Source organism: Dasypus novemcinctus, chromosome 4, assembly GCF_030445035.2.
Source record: "Dasypus novemcinctus isolate mDasNov1 chromosome 4, mDasNov1.1.hap2, whole genome shotgun sequence".
NCBI lineage: Eukaryota > Metazoa > Chordata > Mammalia > Cingulata > Dasypodidae > Dasypus > Dasypus novemcinctus.
In genome coordinates, this window is record NC_080676.1 from 81,652,512 (window position 1) to 81,670,607 (window position 18,096).

Consider the following 18,096-nt stretch of genomic DNA (forward strand, 5'->3'; position numbering starts at 1 on the left):
TTGTTCAAGCAAAAGCTTAATTTATTGTAATGCAACCACATAATCACACCAATTCACCAGTTAAACAATTCAAAGAATCAAGTCTGCTTAATATTCAAATAGAAATTAAGCATAAGGCTCAGCTCACAGAAGTTGTATCAGATGATCATTCTCAGTTATGGCATCTGGGCAGATAATCTGATATCAAACTGACCAAGTCAGGGCTTTTTGTTTTTAAATACTAGTTCAACTGGTTACACATTCCATACAATGTAAGAAGCTTGTCAGGGGATAAAGGTAATCAGGAAGTGGTATCTTACCTCTCCCACAGGTGTGTACAGAGTAGTATAACATGAGTTTTGCTGTAGGTTAAGAATCAGAAGAGAGCTATCCTTAGGAACAGAATAAGTCACACCCACCAATGGCAAAATATAAAACAGGCAGGGTTAAAAGGGAAAATAATAAAAAGTATGTTGGAGGTATTAAGAAATAAGAAAGAGATAAGTAGAATCACTATCTTTCACTAAGACAAAAAAAGTGCTGTAACAATTTTTGCCACACATTTTCTGATTGAAAATTTTGTAAGCAGCTTGGAGAAATAATAGATTTGTAAACTTTAAGAGAAGAATTTACACATAGCCAATATTCTTTTCTTTGTCCCCTTTGAGATGTGTGAATTTATTATTGTTCAGTACTTAATGAGAATAGATATTGAAATATCAATAAATGCATAAGTATAATATGCATATATTTTTATATGATTAGCCAAAGGTATTTGTTATATGAATTTTACAAAGATACTCAATAGATTTCTACTTAAAAATTAAGAATACACTTAAGCCAAATCCCCACCGACGGCTTTTCAAAAACCATATTTTCAGAATGGGAAACACAACATAGTGCTGACACTGAAGGTTGTTAGACAATGCTGAGGAGAGATGCATTCTTTGTAGATTTCACATTTCATCTCTGTTTTTTATCATGTTCTGAACCTGAGGAGAATGAAAAAGAATTTTTTCCACTTGCAATTTTGGCCCACTTGGATTACCATTCTTGTGGGGGTAAAGTAAGTAGGGATTTAAAATACAGATCCTTGTATGGACCTGGAGCAAATAACTTAGGCTTTGATAAGGATACATGCAGTAATCTCTAGGGGAACCACTAGAGATTAAAATATTATATTAAATATTCATATTAAAATATTAAGAGTATATAACTTTCAAGCTAACAGAGGCAAAAATGGAGTGATAAAAGAAGGTAATAAAATAGAAGAAAAGAAACAGGACAGGTAGGACAAAAAGATAGCACATGGTAAGATGAAGATTTAAACCCACTTATGGCTTTAGTTACATCAAAGTAAATGGACTAAATGTTCCAATTAAAAGCTTGTCATATTTGATTAATGATTAGAAAAAAGAAAACTCAACTATATGCTATTTATAAGAAATATATCTAAAACTTATAAAGACAGAGAAAGGTGAAAAGTAGTAAGGTTGGAAAAAATACCCTTTAAAATAAATCTGGTATGATTATAATAATGTCAAACACAGTAGTTAGAATTAGAGATATACTTCTTAATGATAAAAATTCAATTTACCAGAAAGATAAGAATTCTAAATTCATATGCTCCAATAACATAGCCTCAATCATATATACACAGCTTTGACAGAACTATAGGAGATACACAAGTTCACAATCATATTGGAAGACTTGAACGACATGTTTAGCAAACCTGACATACGGATATATTTAGAACCCTGTTTCTAATAATTGCAGAATAAACCTTTTTTTTCAAACCCAGATAATTAATTTATAAGAATTAACATATATTGCATCATAAAACAAACGTCAAAATGGACAGTTGTGAAATATATTACAGAAAGCTAATGGAAGGGGCTGCAGTGATTTCATCTCTAAGATTTGAAATCACTGAGTGTATATGTTCTGTTACCAAAGTTCACCTGACTTAGAAATTATTAACCCAAAGACATGTAGGAATCTAATATCTAATAATGTATATAAATAATCTAACATCTGAAAAGCTGTGGGTTGAAGAAATCATAACAAAAATCAGAAAATATGTGAAATGAATAAAATAAAAATACTACATAGTTAAATTTATGTGATAAAGTTTTAAATGCATATATTATAAAAAAGGAAATTGTTTTCTAGATACAGAAGTAAACATCCAAAAAATCAATCCTGCCCATAATAGCAGTCTACTACAGACAAAATGAAAAAACAAAAAACAAAAAACAAAATCCCCAAACCCAAACTTCCTGAATGGTTTGGAGATTAAGCAAAGACAGGCATTTTGATAGGGAGTTTAAGCTTGGAGCAAGTGACCAATGTGGAAAGAGTTCCTCATTTAAAAAAAAATTTTTTTTTTTACCATTTTTACTTATTTACTTTTGTTGTAAAATACACAAGACATAGTGTTTAACATTTTTTAACATTTATTAACCACTTTTGTTGCTTGCTTTTTTATTTTGTTTTTTTGCTGCTTTTAATTTTTTTAAAGAAATCAATTTTATTGATGCATATTAATAAAGCATACAATTCATCCAAAGTGTACAATCAATGGTATTTGGTACAATCACATAGTTGTGCACTCATCACTTCAGTCATTATTAGAGCATTTTCATTATTTCAGTAATAATAATAAACAAAAACCAGACAAACAAAACAAACCAGAAAATTCTTCACACCTCAATCTCTTTATGCTTCACCTGGTGTACATAGCTGCTATTTCTGGCTCTTCTTACACATTTATTCATTTATTTTTAAGCAGTGTTATTGAGATATATTCATGTACCATGTAATCTATCCAAAGTGTATAATCAATGGCTTTTTGTATAAACACAATGTTGTGTATCCATCACCACAAAAGATTTTAAAACAATTTCACTACACCAAAAAGAAAAACCCCATAACCCTTAGCAGTCATCTCTTAATTCCTCTATCCTTCCCCAGTCTTACTTAACCACTAATATAATTTTATCTTATAAACTGATTTATATTTACATTTCATATAAGGATCATAAGATATGTAGCACTTTGTGCCTGGTTTCTTTCATTTAGCATTTTTTTCCCTTTCAACCACTGTCATACCCATATAATCACACTGATAGTTAGATGCGGTGCTTTCACCTTTTCTATTCATTTCCAAAGATTAACACACATCATTTTTACCAATTCTACACAAGTTAACCCTCAGCTTTTTCTATTTCATTCTATTTTCTGGTGATCCATATTCAAGTTATTAACTCTGTCAGATTACACAATGTATTTAGTTCATAGTAGCGCAATCGCACATATTTGTCCTTTTGTGTCTGGCTTGCTTCACTCAACATAATGTCCTCTAGGTTCATCAATATTGTCATATGCTTCACGACTTCATTTATATTTACAGCTGCATAATATTACATCATGTGTATACACTGCAGTTTGTTTATTCATTCATCAGTTGATGAATACCTGGACTGTTTCCAACTTTTGGCACTCATGAATAATGTCGCTATGAACATCAGTGCAGAAGTCTGTTCATGTCACTGCTCTCAGTTCTTCTGGGTATACACCCAGTAGTGGTATTGCTGGGTCACACGACAAACTATATTCAATTTCATTAGGAGCTGCCAAACAGTCCTCCAAGTGGCTGTACCATTCTACAATCACACCAACAGTGAATGAGTGCTCCTATCTTTCCACATCCTCTCCAAAATTGTAGTTTTATGTCTTTTTAATAGTAGCCTTTTTTTTTTTTAAGATTTATTTATTTTATTTATTTCTCTCCCCTTCCCCCCTCCCGCCCCAGTTGTCTGTTCTCTGTGTCTATTTGCTGCATGTTCTTCTTTGTCCGCTTCTGTTGTTGTCGGCGACATGGGAATCTGTGTTTCCTTTTGTTGCGTCATCTTGCTGTGTCAGCTCTCCGTGTGTGCGTTGCCATTCTTGGGTAGGCTGAACTTTCTTTCGTGACAGGCGGCTCTCCTTATGGGGCGCACTCCTTGTGCGTGAGGCTCCCCTACGCGGGAGGCACCCCTGCATGGCATGACACTCCTTGCACGCATCAGCCCTGCATGTGGGCCAGCTCCACACAGGTCAAGGAGGCCCGGGGTTTGAACCGTGGACCTCCCATGTGGTAGACGGACGCCCTAACCACTGTGCCAAGTCCACTTCCCTTAATAGTAGCCATTCTAATAGGTGTGAAATGATATGTCATTGAATCTTTGATTTGCATTTCTATAATCACAAGTGATGTTGAGCATTTTTTTCATGTTTTTTGGCCATTTTTTTCTTCTTTTGACAAATTTTTATTCACATCTTTTGCTCATTTTAAAAAACCAGGTTGCCTTTTTATTGTTGAGATGTATGTGTAATATCCATATATATTATGGATATTAAACCCTTATCAGATATATGATTCCAAATAATTTTTTCCTTTGAGTTGGCTGCCTTTTCACCCTTTGGGCAAAGTCCTTTGAGGTGTGAGAGTGTTTAACTGTGAGGACGTCCCATTTATCTATTGTTATCTATTTTTCTCTTTTTTTGCTCATGCTTTGGGTGAGGTTTTTAAGATGTGTAGCAGTTTGATATTATTGATGAATTCCAAAGAGAAATATTGGATTATGTTTTTATACTGATCTTTTCCTCTGGGCATACTAGATTATATTGGATTCAGAGGTTTACTTGATTAAGTAATCAGGTAAACCTCTTGTGCCAGTAGGGCATTGAGTCCAAGGGGTGGGGGCTCACAGATAAAAGACATGGCAAAGGACAGAGTTGGAGGGTTTTTGGTGTTGGAGTTTGAAGCCTTAAGCTGGAGAACTGGGAAGTAAGCTCACAGAGGAAACAGAAGCAAACCCCAGAAACCAGGAAAAAGAAGCCTGAGGAAGGGAGGAACCAGGAAGCCTAGAATCCTCCCAGACATTGGAAGCCATCTTGCTCCAACATGTGAAAACAGACTTTGGTAAGGGAAGTAACTTATGCTTTATGGCCTGGTATCTGTAAGCTCTTACCCCAAATAAATAGCCTTTATAAAAACCAACCAATTTCTGGTACTTACATCAGCACCCCTTTGGCTGACTAATACAAGACGTTTCCCCACATTTTCTTCTAATAGTTTTATAGCCTTAGCTTTTTAAAAAAATTTTTTATTAGTAGTTACCAGGGATTGCATCCGGGACCTCATACTTGGGAAGCAGGTGCTCAACCACTGAGCTACATCCACTTCCCACTGAGAGGTGGTTTTTTGTTTGTTTTGTTTTTAGGAGGTACCAGGGATCAAACCCGGAACCTTGTATATGGGAAATAGTTGATATTTAGTTTTGATCCATTTTGAGTTGATTCTTGTATAGGGAGTAAGACAGGGGTCCTCTCTCATTCTTTTGATTATGGATATCCATTTCTCCCAGCACCATTTGTTGAAGAGACTGTTTTGTCCTGTTAACATGATTTTTTCGCTGATTTATCAAAAGAGGTGAGGGTTTATTTCTGAACTCTCAATTCTATTTCACTGATCAATGTGTCTATCTTTATGACAATATCATGCTATTTTTACCACTGTAGCTTTGCAATATGTTTCAAGATCAGGCAGTGAAATTCCTCCCCCATTGCTCTTCTTTTTTAGAATGATTTTTGGCTATTTGGGTGCACTTTTCCTTCCAAATGAATTTGGTAATTGCCTATTTTATTTCTGTAAAGTAGGCTATTGGAATTTGGTTGGTATTGTATTCAATCTATAAGTCAGTTCACATAGGATTGACATCTTCACAGTATTTAGTCTTCCAATCCATGAACATGGAATGTCTTTTCATTTGCTTAGGTCTTTATTGATTTCCTTTAGCATTGTTTTGTAGTTTTTTGCATATAGGTCCTGTACTTTGATTAAATTGATTCCTAGGTATCTGAATCTTTTTGTTGCTGTTGTAAATGGATATTTCCCCCTGATTTACTAATCATATTGTTCAATACTAGTGTATAGAAGCATTACTGATTTTTGCGTGTTGATCTGGTATACTGTCACTTTGCTGAACTCTTTTATCAGCTTAAGTAGCTTTGCTGTAGACATTTCAGAATTTTCTAAATACAAGATCATTCATCAATGAACAGTAAGAGTTTTACTTCCTCTTTTCCTGTTTGGATGCCTTTTATTATTCTTTTTCTTGTCTAATTGCTCTAGCTAGAACTTCCAGTACAATACTGGATAATGATAGTGATGGTGGGCATCCTTGTCTTGTTTCTGATCATAGAGGGAAAGTATTCAATCTCTCCCTTTTGAATATGATGTTGGCTGTGGGTTTTTCATGTATGCCCTTTGTCGTATTAAGGAATTTTCCTCCTATTCCTATCTTTCAAAGTGTTTTTATCAAGAAAGGATGCTGGGTTTTGTTAAATGCCCTTTCTGCATTGATAAAGATGATCATGTGTTTTTTTTCCCTTCAATTTGTTAATGTGGTGTATTACATTAATTGATTTTCTTATGTTGAACCACCCTTGTACACCAGGATTAAATCCCACTTTGGTAGTGGTATTTAATACTTTTGATATGCTGTTGGATTTTATTTGCAAGTATTTTGTTGAGAATTTTTGCATCTATGTTCAATAGAGAGATGGGTCTCTATTTTCTTTTCTTGTAGTATCATTATCTGGCTTGTATTAGGTGATGTTAGTTTCATAAAATATGTTGGATAATTTTCTTTCCTCTTCAATTTTTGCAAGAGTTTAAACAGGATTGGTGTTAACTCTTGAAATGCTTGCTAGAATTCATCACCTGGGAAGACATCTGGTCGTGGACTTTTCTTTGTTGGGAGATTTTAATTTTTTAATTTTTTTAAAGATTTTAATTTTTTCTCTCCCTTTTCCCACCACCCCAGTTGTCTGTTCTCTGTGTCTATTTGCTGCGTCTTCTTTGTCCACTTCTATTGTTGTCAGCGGCATGAAAATCTGTGTTTCTTTTTGATGTGTCATCTTGTTGTGTCAGCTCTCTGTGTGTACGACGCCATTCCTGGGCAGGCTGCATTTTCTTTCGTGCTGGATGGCTCTCCTTACAGGGCACACTCCTTGCGCATGGGGCTCCCCTATGTGGGTGACACCCCTGCGTGGCAGGGCAGTCCTTGAGCGCATCAGCACTGTGCATGGGACAGCTCCACACGGGTCAAGGAGGCCCGGGGTTTGAACCACGAACCTCCCATGTGGTAGACAGACACCCTAACCACTGGGCCAAGTCACCGCCCTGTTGGGAGATTTTTGATCAATGATTCAATCATTATAAATGTGATTGGTTTGTTAAGCTTTTGTATTTTTTGTAGCATCAGTGTATATTGTTTGTGCATTTCTAGGAATTTGTCCATTTTATCTAGGTTGTCCAGTTTGTTGGCATACAGTTTTTCATAATATCCTCTTATGATCCATTTTGTTTCTGTGGGGTCAGGCATAACTTCACCCCCTACAATTTTTATTTTATTTATTCACATCTTCTCTCCTTTTTACCTTGTTAGTCTATCCAGGGGTTTGTCAATTTTATTGATCTTCTCAAAAAACCATCTTTTGCTTTTGTTTTTCTATATTGTTTTTGTTGTTGTTATTCTCAATTTCATTTATTTCTGCTCTAATCTTTATTTCTTTCCTTCTTCTTGCTTTGGGAGTGGTTTGCTGCTCTTTTTCTAATTTCTCCAGTTGTTCAATTAGATCTTTGATTTTAGCTCTTTCTTCTTTTTTAATATAGGTGTTTAGGGCTATAAATTTCCCTCTCGGGACTGCCTTTGGTGTATCCCATACATTTTAATGAGTTCTGGTTTTCCTTCATCTAAACATATTTATGTTCACTGACACTTTTTTCTTTGACCCACTGATTATTTAGGAGTGTGTGTTTTGCCTCTACACATTTGTGATTTTACCTCCTTCCTGTGTATTGTTATTATTATTATTTAAGGGAAATACATTTTTAATTGTCTTTTTAATAAAAGATAAATATATCACACAAAATGTTACATTAAAAAACATAAGAGGTCTTCCTTGTATTACTGATTTCCAGTTTCATTCCATTATGATCTGAGAAGGTGCTTTGTATAATTTGTCTTTTATATTTATTGAGACTGATCTTGTGCCCTAACATGTGGTCTATCCTGAAGAAGCATCCATGAGCCCTTGAGAAAAATGTGTAACCTTCTGAGTTTGGGTGCAATATTCTGTGTATGTCTGTTAGGGCTATGTCATTTATTAGATTGTTTAAATTCTGTTTCCTTGTTGATCTTCTGTCTAGTTGTTCTATCTAATGATGTGAGTGGTGTGTTGAAGTCTTCAATGATTATTGTAAAGATGTCTATTTCTCCCGTCGGTTTTGCCAGAGTTTGCCTCATGTATTTTAGGGCATCCTGGTTAGGTGTACAGATATTTATGAATGTTATTTCTTCTTGGTGGATTGTCCCTTGTTAAAATATATAACGGTCTTCTGTAGTTCTTATAACTTTTTCATATTAAAGTCTGTTTTGTCCAATATTAGTATAGCTATCTTTGCTCTTTTTTGTTTACTGTTTGGAGTATCTTTTCCCAACCTTTTGCTTTCAGCCAGTTTGTTTTTTTTTTTTTTTTTTTTAAGATTTTTTTGGTGCTCACTCACTATCTTCTTTTTTTTTTAAAGATTTATTTATTTTATTTAATTCCCCCCCCTCCCCCGGTTGTCTGTTCTTGGTGTCTATTTGCTGCGTCTTGTTTCTTTGTCCGCTTCTATTGTCGTCAGCGGCTCGGGAAGTGTGGGCGGCGCCATTCCTGGGCAGGCTGCACTTTCTTTCACGCTGGGCGGCTTTTCCTCACGGGCGCACTCCTTGCGCGTGGGGCTTCCCCACGCGGGGGACACCCTTGCGTGGCACGGCACTCCTTGCGCGCATCAGCACTGCGCATGGCCAGCTCCACACGGGTCAAGGAGGCCCGGGGTTTGAACCGTGGACCTCCCATATGGTAGACGGATGCCCTAACCACTGGGCCAAAGTCCGTTTCCCTCAGCCAGTTTGTATCCCTAGGTCTATGGTGAGTCTCTTGTAGGCAGCATATGGATGGCTCATGTTTAAAAAAATTTTTCTTTAATCCATTCTGTCAGCCTATATTTTTTGACTGGGGAGTTTAATCCATTCACATTCAATGATATTACTCTTAATACATTATTTACTTCCACCTTTTTATTCTTTGGTTTTCATATGTCATCTTATTTTCATCCGTCTTTTTACTCTTTCGGTTATCCTTTCTGCTATTCTTGTCTTCTATACACTCCTCCAAGCCTCTCTCTCCTGTCTATTTCTTCAGGCTGTAAGGCTTCCTTTAATACTATCTGCAAATGTGGATTTTTTTTTTTTTTTTACAAACTCTCTTAGTTTCTTTTCATTTGTGAATATTTTAAACTCACTTTCATATTTGAAGGACAATTTTGCTGGATAAAGAATTCTTGGTTGGCAGTTTTTCTCTTTCAGTGTCCTAATTGTATCATACCTTTGTCTTCTCATCTCCATGGTTTCTGATGTGAAATCTGCACTAAGTCTTACTGGGCATCTCTGGTATGTGATGGTTTACTTCTCCCTTGCTTCTCTCAGAATTTTCTCTTTATCTTTGACATTTGATATTCTGAGTAGTATGTGTCCTTGGAGTATGTCTATTTGGATTTATTCTGATTGGGGTATGCTATGCTCCTTGGACATGTAAGTTCTTTCACAAGAGTTGTGAAATTTCATCCATATTTCCCCAAATACTTTTTCTGCTCCCTTTCTCTTCTCCTTCTGGAACTCCAATGACACATTTGTTGTTGTATTTGTGTTATTATTCAACTCCCTGAGCCCCTGCTCAATTTTTTCCATTCTTTTCTCTCTATATTCTTTTTTGCTTTCAATTTCAGCTCTTCTGTCTTCTGTATCACTTATTCTTTCTTCTATCATTTTGTGTCTGCTGTTGTATGCCTCTTATTAATTTTTAGGAGGTGCTGGGGATTGAATTCATGGGGAGTAGGTGCTCAAATTACTGAACTATATCTGCCCCCCTCAAGTGTTTTTGATGTCACCTATCATGTATTTCATTCCCATGAGTTCTGTTACTTTTCACTTCAAATTTGCAGATTCTCCTCTGTGCTCCCTCAGTGTCTTCTTGATGGTCTTTATCTTTAGCCACATTGTCTTTCAACTCATTAATTTGATTTTTGAAATTTGTGTGCACGTCAGTGATTAGTTGTCTCAAGTTCTGTGTCTCTTCTGGGGCTTTAATTTAATTTCTTAGTATGGCTTGTGATTTTTTGATGATGTGTAGGTATCTGATTATGATGGTGAGTTTACTCAGATGTTCAATCTCTCTCTTTTGAAGGCATTTATTGGCAGAAAGCTGTGTGTTACTCCTGTTCTTTGATTCTTGGTTTAATCTGACCTGAGATTTTAGGATTGTCACTGTTAGTTGCTCAAATATGACCTTGGATCCAGTAATGGGCTGCAGATCCCCTTTCAAAGGCCTTGGAGAGGGAGGCTGTAAAGGTTGGGAAAAAACCTCTCTTACCTATTTACTTTCAATTTCCTCACATGCACGTCCTTGGTCTGCCAGCAGATAGTGCTCTTTGTCAGCCCTCTCAGTTCAAAGACTGGGTGGAGTGAGTTTGCTGCAACACAGACTGGATCAGTGTGTTAGAGGATCCTGCTTGGAGGCTGAGAGCCTCATAATTCAAACTTTCCTAGAGGCAGTTTTCCAACCTTTGCTCATAGCCTCCTTCCTTTTCCCAGGTAGGGAACAAACCCACTCCCCTCTGCATCTTCAACAAACAGTTCTGGTCAGTAGAGAGGGAGATTGAGAGGGTCAGATATCTTTAGCCCCTTGCTGACTCTCAATGCAAACAATGATGTGGCCTCACCCAGCCTGGAGGTGCTCATGGGACACAGCAGACTAAATTTGTGGGTCAAAAGCTGAATCAGCCATGTCCCTCTCTCTCCCCTTTTCTGGGTAGGTGGATCTCTGGGGTCCCTTTGTAGCTACTGGCCCCAACGCTTGAGAATTTAAAAGTGTCTATAGGGTGGGGGCAGAGGCCAGCAGTTGCAGCTGCTACTTTTTTTTTTTAAGTTTTAAATTTTTAAATTATCTTTTTTTTTTGTTAAAGATACATGAATCACACAAAATGTTACATTAAAAAATATAAGGTTCCCATAAAACCCACTCCCCACACCCCCCACTCCTCCCACATCAACAACTTCTTCATTAGTGTGTTACATTCATTGCATTTGATGAGTATATTCTGGAGTACTGCTACACAGCTTGGCTTATAATTTATGTTGTAGTTTACATTCTTTACCAGTCCATTGAGTGGATTATGGCAGGATATATAATGTCCTGCTTCTGTCCCTGCAATATCACTGAGGACAAATCCAAGTCCCAAAAATGCCCCAATATCACACCTCTTTTATCCTCTCCCTACCTTCAGCAACTCCCATGCCCACTGTCTCCACATCAATGATATAATTTCTTCCATTGCTAAAGTCACAATATTTCTATAGTAGAATACCAGTAAGTCCACTCTAATTCATATTTTATTCCTCCATCCTGAAGACTCTGGAATGGAGATGTCACTCCACCTCTAAAATGAGAGCGGGCTTAGATCCTACATAGCTGATGGAAGGAATTCTCCTGCTTGCAGTTGTAGACTCTCTCAGTCCCTGGCTTGTGGCTGACCATTCTCACCTCCCTGTTAGCTGACCTGGGTAAATCCAACAAACTGGAGAGTAGGTGTTGCAACTCTGCTGAGGCTCAGGGCCCAGCTGGCACATGGACAGTGTAGAGATTTAAGTCTCCTGAGCATACACCAACCCCAGCACCAATAGCTGGTTCAGTAAAAGTGACAAAAGAGGCATGTGTAGAGAGGTGATATCTGAGTCCCACTCCATCACACTCAGGAACACAAATTCCAAAGTAGGGCCCACTGGCAAGGCACTGAACTCCAGAGCCATCTGTCATGACCATAGGGTCTGGGTGTCTCCGTAGCCCTCAGGAGCACCACTACCTGGGGTTGTATCTATTTTGACTCTGAGACCCTGCTGAGATGTGTATAAGCGTGACCTCTCTGATGACCTCCCAACTCACTTTGAAGTCTCTTAGCCATATAAACTCATTTGTTGTTACTATTTCCCCCTTTCATTCAAGGTCTTTTTATAGTTGCATCACCAGCTGGTGCTTGGTAGTAATCCCTCAGCATGAGGGAAGCTCAGGCCCAGAAGTCATGTCCCACACTCAGGGGAAGGTAATGCATTTATGTGCTGAGTTTGGCTTAGAGAGTGGCCACATTTGAACAACATGGAGGCTCTCAGAAGATAACTCTTAGGCAACCTCCAGTAGCTGCCAGTCTTTTTTGTTTTTTTTTAAAAAGACCATTTCTTTATTTCATCTTTTGTAAAGATATATTTATTTATTTCTCTCTCTCCCCACCACATTGTCTGCTCTGTGTCCATTCACTATGTGTTCTTCTGTGTCCACTTGTATTCTCATCAGGCAGCACTGGGGATTCATGTCTCTTTTTGTTGCATCATCTTGCATCAGCTCTCTGTGTGTGTGGCACCACTCCTGCGCAGGCTGTGGTTTCGCATGGGGTAGCTCTCCTTGTGCCTGGGCCACTCCTTGCACGGGGGGCACCCTTATGTTGGGGCATCCCTGCACGGGCTGGCACTCCTTATGCACAGCAGCACTGTGTGTGGGCCAGCTCACCACATGAGCCAGGAGGCCCTGGGTATCAAACCCTTGGACCTCCTATATAGTAGGTAGATACTCTATCTGTTGAGCCATATCTGCTTCCTGGCAGCTGCCACTCTTAACTCACAATTTTGTTGTTGCAATTCTTTTCCTTTGCTCCACTCTCTTCTGGGTTGTGTCCAGCCTTCCCCTGGAGTCCTAAACCCCAGAAGATTTTCTTTCCAGGTTGTTTCTGTCTGTCCTTTAGCTCTTTTTCTGGGAGAGAAGAGAGTCTCATGTCCTTCTAGTCTGCCATCTTCCCAGAAGTCCTTAAATTTTAACATTTTAACCATTTTTTAAAAGTAGTTTTACTGAGATATATTCACATATCAGATAATTCATTCAAAGTGTACAATCAATGGTTTTTAGTATATTCACAGAGTTTTTCATTTATCACTATAGTCATTACTCCAAAAAGAAACCCCATACCACTTACCAGTCACCACTCAATCCCTCCGTCCTTCCTCAGCCCTACATAACAACTAATCTATTTCTGTCACTATAGATTTATTTATTTTACAAATTTATATAAATGGAACCATACAATATGCAGTACTTTGCATCTGGTTTCTTTTACTTAGCATGATTAAAAAAATATTATCACTATTTTTAATTAGAGACGTTGTAGGTTTATAGAAAAGTCATGTGAAAAATACAGCATTCCCATACTCCTCCATTGTTGACATTTTGCATTAGCGTGGTGCCTTTGTTCTAGCTGATGAAAGAATATTAAAACAGTATTATTAACTCTAGTGCGTAGTTTACATTGTGTATTTTTCTCCATATACAACCCTATTATTAACACCTTGTATTAATGTCATACATGTTATAATTCATGAAAGAACATTCCTTTACTTGTACTACTAACCCCAGTACCTCTGTTACAGTAACCTCTGTAACAGGGTTCACTGTGTTATACAGGCCCACGTTTTATGTTCTAACTTTCAATCTAGTAACATACATGAACCAAACTTCCCCTTTCAACCACATTCAGATACATAATTCAGCACAGTTAATTACACTCACAATAATGTGCAACCATTACCACCACCCATTTCCAAACCTTACAATCAACCTATATAGAAATTTTATACAAATTAAGCTTCAGTTCCCAACTCTCTACCCCCAATCTATTCCTTGGTAACTTATATTCTAGATTTGAACTCTATGAGTTTGATTATTGTAATTATTATTTTGAAGATTTGTTTTTATTTATTTCTCCACCCTTTCATTGTTTGCACTAGCTGTCTCCTCTTTGTGTCAATTTGTTATGTGCTCTCTGTGGCTGCTCATCTTTTCTTTAGGAGGCACTGTGAACCCAACCTGGGACTTCCCATGTGGAAGAGAGGTGCTCGATTTGTTGAGCTACTTAAGCTCCTTGCTTTGCTGTGTCTCTCACTGTGTTTCCCCTTTATGTCTCCTTGTTGCATCACCTTGTTGTGTCACTCACTGTGCCAGACTGTCGTGGCAGCCCATTGTGTCAGCTGTCTTGCTTGACTTCTCTAGGAGGTACCAGGAACTGAAATCAGGACCTCCCATGTGGTAGGTGGGCACCCAAATGCTTGAACTATATCTGCTTCCCTACTTATTGTAACTAATTCATATCAGTGAGATCAACCAATCTTTGTCCTTTTGTGTCTGGCTTATTTCACTCAACATAATGTCCTCAAGGTTCATCCATGTTGTCACATGCATACGGACTTCATTCCTTTTATACCTGAGTAATATTCCATTGTATGTATATACCACATATTGTTTATGCATTTACTGGTTGATGGACACTTGGATTGCTTCCATCTTTTGGCAATTGTGAATAATGCCACTATGAACACTGGTGTGCAAATATTAGTTCAAGTCTCTGCATTCTATTCTTCTGGGTATATACCTAGTAGTGGAATTGCTAGGTCATATGGTATTACTTAGCTTTCTGAGGAACTGTCAAACTGTCTTCCACAGTACCTACACTATTTTATATTGCCAAGAGCAATGAATGAGTGCTCTTTCTTCTCTACATCCTTTCCAATATTTGCGTTTTTTTTTTTTGTTTGTTTGTTTTAGTAGCAATTCTAGTGGGTGTGAAATGATATCTCACTGTGGTTTGGATTTACTTTTCCCTAATAGCTAGTCATGTTGAACATCTTTTCATGTGCTTTTCTTTTGCCATTTGATATCTTCCTTGGAAAAATGTCTATTCAAGTCTTTTGTCCAGTTTTTAATAGGGTTGTTTATCTTTTTATTGTTGAGTTATAGGAGTTCTTTATAAATTCTGGATATTAAGACCTTATCAGATATATGTTTCCAAATATTTTCTCCTATTGAGTAGGGTGTCTTTTCATTTTCATCACAAAGTCTCTTGATGCACAAAGTTTTCAGTTTTGATGAGGTCCCATTTATTTATATTTTCTTTCATTGCTTATGCTTTGGGTGTAAAATCTAAGAAACCATCACCTCGTACTAGATCCTGATGATGCTTCCCTACATTTTCTTCTTGAATTTTATAGTCCTGGCTTTTATGTTCAGGATTTTGATCCATTTTGAGTTAATTTTTTAATATTATGTGAGATTAGCATCCTATTTCATTCTTTTGTATATGGGTATCCAGTTCTCCCAGCATAATTTGTTGAAGAGACTACTTTTTTTTTTTTTTTTCCAGTTTAGTGGACTTGGCAAGTCTTGTCAAAAATCAATTACCCCAGGAAGCGACTGTGGCTCAATTGTTTGGGCTCCCCTCTACCATATGGGAGGCCCCAGGTTCGCATCCCAGGGCCTCCCTGTAAAGGCAAGCTGGCTTGAGCACACAAAGAGCTGACGGCTCGTGCCCACAGAGAGCTGAGAGCCTGTGCCCATGGAGAGCTGATGGCCCACACCCATGGAGAGCTGATGGCCCGTGCCCATGGTAAGCTGGTGCAGCAGGATGATGCAACAAAGGGAGAGAAGCAGACACAGAAGAACACGCAGTGAATAGACACAGAGAGCAGACAGCAATCAAGCTGCAAGGGTGGGGGGGGGGGGTAAGTAAATAGATAATAAAACTTTAAAAAATCAATTACCTCCCCAAATTCAATTTTCCATAGATATGAATATCTATTTCTGAACACTCAATTCAGTTCCATTGGTCAATATATCTATTCTTGTGCCAATGCCATGCTGTTTTTTCCACTGCAGCTTGATAATGTTTTAAAGTCTGGAAGTGTGAGTCCTATGACTTTGTTCTTTTTCAAGATGTTTTTGGCTTTTTGGGGCTCCTTAGCCTTCCAAATAAATTTGATAATTGGCTTTTCCATATCTGCAAAGTAGGCAGCTGAATTAATTGGGATTTTGTTGAATCCGTAAATCAATCTGGGTAGAACTAACTGGCATCTTAATAATATTTAGTCTTCCAATCTATGAACATGGACTGTCCTTCCATTTATTTAGTTCTTTTATTTTTTTTTAGCAATGTTTTGTAGCTTTCTGTGTACAAGTCTTGGTTAAATTTATTCCTAGATATTTGATTCTTTTAGTTGCTATTCTAAATGGAATTCTTTCCTTGATTTCTTCCTCAGCTTACTCATTACTAGTATATAGAAACATGACTGATTTTTCTGTTTTGATCTTGTACCCCACCCCATTGTTGATTTTGCTTATTAGTTCAGTAGCTTTGTTGTAATTTTTTGAGATTTTCTATATATAGGATCATGTCATCTGCAGATAGTGAAAGTTTTACTTCTTCCTTTCCAATTTGGATAACTTTTATTTCTTTTTTTTTTTTTTTGCCTAATTGCTCTGACAAGAACTTCCAGTACAATGCTAAGTTACAGTGGTGACAGTGGGCATCCTTGTCTTGTTCCTGATTTTAGAGGGAAAGTTTTCAGTCTTTCACCATTGTATGATGTTAGCTGTGAGTTTTTGTGTTGAGGAAGTTTCCTTTATCATGTGGAGAAAGTTTCCTTCTATTCCTATTTTTTGAAGTGTTTTTATCAAGAAAGGATGCTATTTTTGTCAAATGCTTTTTCTGCATCCATTAGATGATTGATTTTTTTCTTTTTTGGTTGATGAGATATATTATATTAATTGATTTTCTCATGTTGACCCCCTCTTGCTTAATGATAAAATGTACTTGATCATGCTGTATAATTCTTTTGATGTGCTGTTGAACTTGATTTTCGAGTATTTTATTGAGGATTTTTGCATCTATAGTCATAAGTGAAATTGGTCTGTAGTTTTCTTTTTGTAGTATCTTTACCTGGCTTTGATATTAGGGTGATATTGGCCTCACAAAATGAGTTAGGGAGGGTTGCCTCCTCTTCAAATTTGAGTTTGAGCAGGATTGAGAGTTTGAGCAGGATTGGTATTAATTCTTCTTGCAATGATTGGTAGACTTCACCTATGAATCTATCTGGTCTTGGAATTTTCTTTCTTGGGAAGTTTTTGGTGACAGATTCAATCTCTTTACTTGTAATTGGTCTGTTGAAGTCTTCTATTTTTTCTAGAGTCAGTGTAGGTTGTCTGTGTGTTTCTAGTAACTTGTCCATTTCATCTAAGTTGTCTAATTTGTTGGCATACAGTTGTTCATAGTATACTCTTATGAGTCTTTTAATTGCTCTGGGGTCAGTAATAATATCACTCCTCTTATTTCTGATTTTGTGTCTTCTCTTTTTTTCTTTTATTCTAGCTAAGGGTTTGTCAATGTTATTGATATTGTCAAAGAACCAACTTTGGTTTTGTTCATTCTATTGTTTTTTGTTCTTCATTTCATTTATTTTTGGTTTAATCTTTGTAATTTCTCTCTTTTTTGTTGCTTTGGGGTTAGTTGGCTGTCTTTTCCTAGTATCTCCAGTTGTTAGTTAGGTCTTCGATTTTAGCCGTTTCTTCCTTTTTTATATAGGTACTTAGGTATATAAATTTCCCTTTCAGCACTGACCTTTTTGCATCCAATAAGTATTTTTTATTTTTAAAATTTATTTCTCTCCCCTTCTCTCCTACCTGCCCCCCCCAAGTTGTCTGCTTTCTGTGTCCATTTGCTGTGTGTTCTTCTGTGTCCACCTGTATTCTTGTCAGCAGCACCAGGAATCTGTGTCTCTTTTCTGTTACATCATCTTGCTGCATCAGTTCTCCATGTGTGCAGCATCACTCCTGGACAGGCTGCACTTTTTTTAGTGTGGGGTGGCTCTCCTTATGGGGCGCACTCCTTGCACATGGGGCTCCCCTACACAGGGAAAACTCCTGCGTGGTACAGTACTCCTTGTGCGCATCAGCATTGCACATGGGCCAGCTCACCACATGGGTCTGGAGGTCCTGGGTTTCAACCCTGGACCTCCCATGTGGTAGGCGGATGCTCTATCAGTTGAGCCAAATCTGCTTCCCACATCCCATAAGTTTTGATATATTGTTTTCTCATTT

General features: G+C 37.4%; 1 protein-coding gene across 2 annotated transcripts in view; it reads right to left on the reverse strand.

Annotated features, from left to right (window-relative positions):
- The window catches only part of TEX55 (testis expressed 55), a 36,321-nt gene continuing 18,225 nt past the window's right edge, over positions 1–18,096 (reverse strand). For both annotated transcript variants that reach the window (XM_058295788.1, XM_058295787.1), the window contains exon 4: positions 1–971. In XM_058295788.1, coding sequence (XP_058151771.1) covers positions 936–971 — 36 coding nt within the window. In that variant the 3' untranslated portion in view covers positions 1–935. The remainder of the gene's footprint in view (positions 972–18,096) is intronic.